Source organism: Mauremys reevesii, linkage group 26, assembly GCF_016161935.1.
Source record: "Mauremys reevesii isolate NIE-2019 linkage group 26, ASM1616193v1, whole genome shotgun sequence".
NCBI lineage: Eukaryota > Metazoa > Chordata > Testudines > Geoemydidae > Mauremys > Mauremys reevesii.
In genome coordinates, this window is record NC_052648.1 from 1,550,384 (window position 1) to 1,557,068 (window position 6,685).

The 6,685-nt window shown below is 65.8% G+C and overlaps 1 protein-coding gene across 2 annotated transcripts; it reads right to left on the reverse strand.

Annotated features, from left to right (window-relative positions):
- Positions 1 to 856: 856 nt before the first annotated feature.
- On the reverse strand, positions 857 to 5,949 carry LOC120391757. 2 transcript variants are annotated; one of them, XM_039515820.1, is made up of 3 exons: positions 5,798 to 5,949; positions 3,559 to 4,350; positions 857 to 1,519 (listed from the first exon to the last, which is right to left on the reverse strand). In XM_039515820.1, exons 2-3 carry the CDS (start codon positions 4,344 to 4,346, stop codon positions 1,369 to 1,371), a joined length of 939 nt encoding a protein of 312 aa, XP_039371754.1. In that variant the 5' UTR covers positions 4,347 to 4,350; positions 5,798 to 5,949; the 3' UTR covers positions 857 to 1,368. The 2 variants fall into 2 exon arrangements, with proteins under 2 accessions (XP_039371754.1, XP_039371753.1); XM_039515819.1 differs by lacking the exon at positions 5,798 to 5,949 and adding an exon at positions 5,414 to 5,660.
- Positions 5,950 to 6,685: the final 736 nt, after the last annotated feature.

Here is a 6,685-nt window from a genome sequence, read left to right on the forward strand (position 1 = left end):
CGAATCCCCACAACACACTATGGCCTGGCTGCCTTGAGCCCTGCTCGGGCGCGTCTCCCTCGATTCCTGGAGCCCCAGCACTACGGGTCCCTCCTTTCAGTGAGGCCCCACTTCCTCTGGGAATCGGCTCTGTCCTGCCCGTGCCCTTCCTATGTCCCTCGAGGGGTGCACTGGGCTGCTCCGTGGGGTGCCCGTGTGCCGTCTGCCCTCCATAAGTGTATCCCCCTGTGACGAAGTGGGGCTGTTCTTAACGTTTCCTCTGAATACTGTGGGGGGGCCTCAGTTTCTGGCCGACCCTCTGTCTCCTGGCAACTAATGGCCGGGCCCTTCCCCCTGCAAGGGAATAGCTAAAGGTGAACAAAGAGGTCAGGTGACCGCCTGGCCCGGGAAAGGAACTGAGCAGAGGAGGAGGGGCTGGAGGGGGTTTCAGTTTGGAGCTGGCTGGGGATGGGAAATGAATGCAGACATGGGTGTCTGGCTCGCTGGGTCCCAGAATTGACCCGGCTGAGGGGTCCTGTGCTCTGTACCTACAAGCTCTGTTTTAGACCCTGTTCCTGTCATCGAATAAACCTCTGTGTTACTGGCTGGCTGAGAGTCACGTCTGACTGCGAAGTGGGGGGGCAGGACCCTCTGGCTTCCCCAGGACCCCTCTGGGGCGACTCGCTGTGGGAAGTGCACGGAGGGGCAGAGGATGCTGAATGCTCCAAGGAGAGACCCAGGAGGTGAAGCCGTGTGAGCTTCTTGCCCTGCAGACAGGCTGCTCCCAGGGAGAGGAGGCTCCCCAGAGTCCTGCCTGGCTTTGTGGGGAGCAGTTCCAGAGCAGCGCCCGGGGACTCCATCTCACACACACACACACACACACACACACACACACACACACACACACACACACACACACACACACACACACGCAGTTCCCAGGTGCAGAGGAAACCGCATGGAGGCCAAATTGCTGGTGTTTGGGTCCCAGCAGCGGCTCAGCCAGCCTGGTGCAGAACCAGGCACTTTGGCAGGAGAAGCGGGAGCTATTTCTGGAGGAATCTGCAGACTGACGCAGGGGTAGGATCCCCTCCCTCGCCCTGTGGGGAGCTCTTCCTCTGTATGGGGGAGGGGAAATTCCAGCCCCCCAGGGGAAACCTGAGCTGTCTGCATTCCAGTGGGGCTGGACTGGGTCATGGCTGCAGGGTAATACCCGGGGGGTGGGGAAGCAATTGCCAGGTGATTTTGCTTTAATTGGGATCCCCAGCAGTCCCCTCCCCGGGGCGTGACACATGGTCACAGCTGCTGAACGGGACTGTGGCACCCCCGTCCCTGAGACCGCTCCCCAGAGACAGCCGGGGCTGGGGTGCCTCCGGGCGGGCGGCGGGCTCATTTGTCCGGGACGATGTACACCTCCTCGGCGTCACTGGGCGCGGGGCTGCTGCTGCTGTACAGCTGCTGGGTGTTGGCGTAAATGGGCTGGTCTCCGTGGCAGGTGTCGCTCTCCATGTAACAGTCCTCGTCCACCAGCTGCTGGACTCTGCGACAGACAGTGGACACGCCCTGGGTTACCCTCCTGTGCTTAGCGCCTGGGGACAGACAGGGCCAGCCCCAGAGGCTCTACCCCCAGGGTGTGAATCCCCCCTGGGCTGGCACCGGCTGGCTGGCTCCATCGACGGGGGTTAAGTGGAGAGAACTGGGCCGAGACGCGTTTACACTGCAGTGTCTGAGCGGCGCGCAGTCTGCCAATGCCCCGGCGAGGGGGAGCTGAGGCCCAGGGGCAGCTGGGGTGACCTGCCCTAGGGCCTGTGGCAGAGCCCAGGTCTCCTGGCTAGCGCCCGACCGGCCGCCTGCTCCATGTCGACGCTGCCCCAGGGTGCATGGGAGGGAAGGGATTGGGCCCCAGCTCCTGGAGACGTGGCAGGCCCAGGGCCACAGCTTCTAGCACAGGGGAATGTCACCCCCGCGGCTGGAGTCTGGTCACGAGCTTCTGCTCTTTTTAGCCAGGAAACTGACTTTGTCGCAAGAATTTCTTTGTGGCAAATTCAGACAGCAGCTGCGAGGGTAGGTTTGTGGGATGTGGAGTGACATGTGACTGACTGGGGGGATGGAGCGCTGTGGCAGGGCCTGGGAGGGGGAGCGCCGTGGCAGGGCCTGGCGGGGGACAGAGAGCCATGGCAGGGCCTGGGGAGGAGGGGACAGAGAGCCATGGCAGGGCCTGGGGAGGGGAGCGCGTGGCAGGGCCTGGGGAGGAGGGGATAGAGCACCGTGGCAGGGACTGGGGAGGAGGGGGACAGAGAGCCATGGCAGGGCCTGGGGACGGGAGGGGCCGGAGCGCCATGGCAGGGACTGGGGAGGGAGGGGACAGAGAGCCGTGGCAGGGCCTGGGGAGGGGACAGAGTGCCGTGGTAGGGCCTGGGGAGGAGGGGGGACAGAGAGCCATGGCAGGGACTGGGGAGGGAGGGGGACAGAGTGCCGTGGTAGGGCCTGGGGAGGGAGGGGGACAGAGAGCCATGGCAGGGCCTGGGGGGAAGGGGGGAGTGCCGTGGCAGGGCCTGGGGGGACGGGAGGGGGACGGAGCGCCGTGGCAGGGCCTGGGAGGGAGGGGACAGAGAGCCATGGCAGGGACTGGGGAGGGAGGGGACAGAGTGCCGTGGTAGGGCCTGGGGAGGAGGGGGGACAGAGAGCCATGGCAGGGCCTGGGGAAGGGGGAGTGCCGTGGCAGGGCCTGGGGGACGGGAGGGGGACGGAGCGCCGTGGCAGGGCCTGGGGAGGGAGGGGGACAGAGAGCCATGGCAGGGCCTGGGGGGAAGGGGAGGAGAGCCATGGCAGGGCCTGGGGGGGGGATGGAGCGCCGTGGCAGGGACTGGGGTTGGGGCGAGGAGGACAGAGCCCGTGGCAGGGCCTGGAGGGTGAGGACAGAGCGTCGTGGCAGGGACTGGGGGGCAGGGACTGACTCACCCATCATGCCCCCGAGGGTGACGAGTGAGGTGCTGTTCTCAAGCCACCTCCCCAAACTTCCCATATTTGTTAATTTCATCGGAGGCTGTTTCACCATCCCGGGTTTCAGCAAAGCCTCAGGGTTAACCCCTCCCCTGCCAGTGAGGCCGAATCTCCTGGCTCTGCAGATTTGCCAAGGCAAGGTTGCCCATGGGCGGGCGGGGGGCGGGGAGAGGGAATTAGCCAGGACATTGCCATGGGGAAGTAGCCCAGGGAGTTGTAGCTGTCGTGGAGCTGTTCCAGGAGGCACTCTAGGCAGCTGCAGTCCACAAGGCCCTGGGCTGGAACCCAGGGTAGAGGGTGGGCCCGGGTTCCCCCCAAACCTCCCAACTCCTGATCCAACACAGGAAGATCTCTGAGGCTAGCAAAATGCGCCAATAAGCGCAGGACCCACCGAGGTAGAGGAGGAACTTTATCACACTATCTATCTATCTAGCTATCTATCTGATCCCCATCCACCCTCTCGATCCATCGATCGATCCCCATGGATGCAGCCTCCCAGGTTGCCTGCTCCGAGGGAAGGGGACCTGGTGCCCCAGGGATGCTGCCTTGGGGGGTTCACACTGAGTCGGTGCTCACCTGTACTGCGGTCCCTTTCTCTCCAGACACTCGTATTGCCCGACTGGCTGGGAGTGGCCAATGAAGACGTTTTCATAGTCTCCGGCCTGGCCGGGCCCCGTCTCTGCGTTGCGGCTGATGTAGCGCGGCTGGCCGTGGGTGATGGATGCGGTGGATTCCCGTTTGCTGTGGACGACGGAGGCCTGTCTCCTCCTCCTGAGCAGGAACAAGGCCACAGCCAGGCCCCCCGCCAGCAGCAGCACCAGCACGGAGCTGGTGATGGCCACGCAGAGCGGCGTGCAAAGAGGCTGGCAGTGCTGCGTGTAGAACTCAGTGACGTTGTAGAACTCGGATTTCTCCTGCTCTGAGAGGCAGAGGCAGGTGCGGTTCGTGCTGTTGGTGGGGCTATTGCAGTGGCTGACCACGCTCCCCACGACGTCGCACTTGCAGTCCACGACCAGGCTCTGCAGGCTGGTGGCGTTCTTGAAGAACTCGGTGGGCAGCTCCCGCAGCTGGTTGTGCTGCAGGTAGAGCTGCCTGAGAGCGCGTGCCTGGGAGAGGAAATCCGGGGGAAGGCTCTGCAGGCAGTTAAAGGACAGATCCAGCGTGTGGACCGACTCCCACAGCCAGGCAGGGCCAGTGATTTCCCTGATGCCATGGTTGCTGAGGTTCAGGGCTTCCGGAGTGTCGCTACTGAATTCCGACCAGTCCAGGACCACACAGGAGCTTGAATTTGGAGACTTCGAGTAATGCGCCCAGCCGGATGGCGCGCTGTGCAGGAGGAGCAGGGCTGCCAGGAGTGCCAGCATCTTCCTAGCCGGGAAGCAAGACACAAGCAGGCTGTAAACGGGGGGAGGAGAACGCCCCTCCGGTCCTATCTGCTCCACGCCCCAGGCCGGGCTGCTCCATGCAGGCTCCCCCCTGGCAAGAGGACGCTGCAGCGACTCCCGGTGCATTATGCCCCAGGCCCAGGCAGCGCTAGCCCCAGCAGAGCCCCTCAGGTGCCTGCACGCCCATTACGCAAAAGAGGTGGCAGAAGGGAACGGGAGGGGTGGGGGAGAAGTGGGTCCTGCTCCCCAGTATTGCGCTGGGTGCCCTGGCTCCCCTCCCCCCAGGCACCGATAGACTTGGCTGTGGAGCTCCGCTTGGAGCCCTGGGGAAGTAGCTGCTCTGCAGAGTCACAAGCCGCGGCTTTGTGGGGAGAGGAGGGAGGAGGGGCGGAGAGCGGAGCTGAAGATAGTCAGGGGCAAATGGAGCTAGAGACAGCAGAAATGTTCTGTGCTCCAGCCTGAGCATGGGGCCCTGGGGGGGGGAGAGGGGGGGCTGTGCTCCGGCCTGCCCACGGGGGCCTTGGAGGGGGCTGGGGGGCGGCGCTCCGGCCTGAGCATGGGGGCCTTGGGGGGGCTACGCCCCGGCCTGAGCATGGGGAGCCTTGGGGGCGAGGGGACTGGGGGGGTCTGCGCTCCGGCCTGAGCATGGGGGCCTTGGGGGGGGCTACGCCCCGGCCTGAGCACGGGGAGCCTTGGTGGGGCTGGGCTGGGGGCTGCGCTCCAGCCTGCACACGGGGGCCTTGGAGGGGGCTGGGGGGGGCTGCGCTCTGGCCTGAGCACGGGGAGCCTTGGCGGGGCAGGGGGGTGGGGGTCTGCGCTCCGGCTCGGCCCCGGCCCCAGCCCCAGTCCCGGTTTCTCCAGTGGACGATCATTCTGGGAAGAGGGGCAGCTGTTTTGCAGGGCTGGGGGTTGAGTGCCAGCCCTTTTGCTCAGCGGGACTCTCTGTGGGCTGCCAGCCCTGGGGGCGCTTGGAGCAGGTGCCCGTGCCCGCAGGGTTCCTGCTGCCCGGCCACGACCCCGGGGAGATGGAGTTGGGGCAGACGAACCCCCAGGGAGCAGTGGCGTCGCAGGCCATTCGTGGGTGGTCTCCTAGGCGTTCACCACTCGGGCCATTTTCAGGGAAGGTCCCAGCCGCGATGCAGCCTCTGCCCTTCGGCACCCCTGGCAGGGCTCCCCCGTGCAGCCTCTTGCACCTTGTCTGCTCAGAGCCGCAAGCTCCAGCTGAGGGGTGAGGGTGGGGCTGCCTGGCCATGCCCTGCCGAGACAGCTGATGGCTTGTGGCTAACGGGCACTGCGCTCCCCTGAGGTCGTTCACACACCCCACGTCGAGGTGAGCCCGGGCACCCCGAGCTGCTCGGTGGCACAGGGCGAGAGGCACCTGCCCGCTGGCCTTGCCCCCATCCTGCCCCATGGAGCCCCCTGCCCTGTACCTGAGCTGTCGCCTGCCTCCCGCCCTCAGCTGCGGCTGCTCCTCTGCTGTGCGACTCGGCACTGGACAGAAGAGGAACAGGCAGTTCCTCTCTTGCTGGCCAGAGGCTGTCACAGCGGAGGGGAGGGGAGCTCGGTGGCGTAGCTAGAGAGCCAGGCCGGGGCTCGGGGAGCAGGAGGCGAGCCCTGCCCTCACCGGGCCGTCCCAGGCTGTGTGCTGGCTCTGGGCTCCTCCCTTCTCTGCCCCTCTCCCTTTGCTTTCGTTTTCAGTCGGGCATCCCCCCGTGCTGGGCGCTGCCGAGCGAGGGGCATCTGCCGGGCCCAGGGGGGCTTCCTAGCCCCCGGGCAGAGCAAGGCCGTGCCGTCCTGGCACATCGGAGCCTGGCAGCAGGGCCAGGCCAGTGGAGATTGGAGCGGCCCCATCAGGGAGGGCTAACTGGAGAGTCCCTGTCGGAGTGGGGGTGCTGGGGGGCTCCCAGCTGAGGGGGAGGCCCACTGGGTAACATCACAGACCCTGCAGAACAACGAGGGAGTGAGACACGGGGGGGGGGGGCAGGGGCGGAGCCTTTCAGCACCGCTGGGGGGTTGCCCCAGCACTAGCCTTGGTGCGAAGGGCCTGCACCGAGGTGGAGAGTGCCCGAGCCTGGGCACTGCTGCCGTCCTGTGCCATGGCATGGAGCTCCCTTCCGCTGCCCACAGGGAAGGGGGCAGGGTGCCCAGGCTTGCAGGGCCCTGCCCCACCAGCTCCTGATGCACCAAGACGGAGCATGGCCCCTGCCCAGCCCATGGCGCTGACTCTGCACCCTGGGCACAGGAAGGACGTGAGGTTTCCTCTGCTCAGATGTCACAAGGAGGCAAATGAAAACTGTGACCCGCCCCACCCCCAAGCA

Excerpts from the sequence above, each read along its gene's own strand:
- LOC120391757 (XM_039515819.1), bottom strand. The coding sequence starts at position 5,619 with ATGGCCAGGCAGCCCCACCCTCACCCCTCAGCTGGAGCTTGCGGCTCT. Across the intron at positions 4,351-5,413 it reads GACGCCACTGCTCCCTGGGG|GAAGATGCTGGCACTCCTGG; the intron begins GTTCGTCTGCCC and ends CTTCCCGGCTAG. Across the intron at positions 1,520-3,558 it reads AGAAAGGGACCGCAGTACAG|AGTCCAGCAGCTGGTGGACG; the intron begins GTGAGCACCGAC and ends TGTCTGTCGCAG.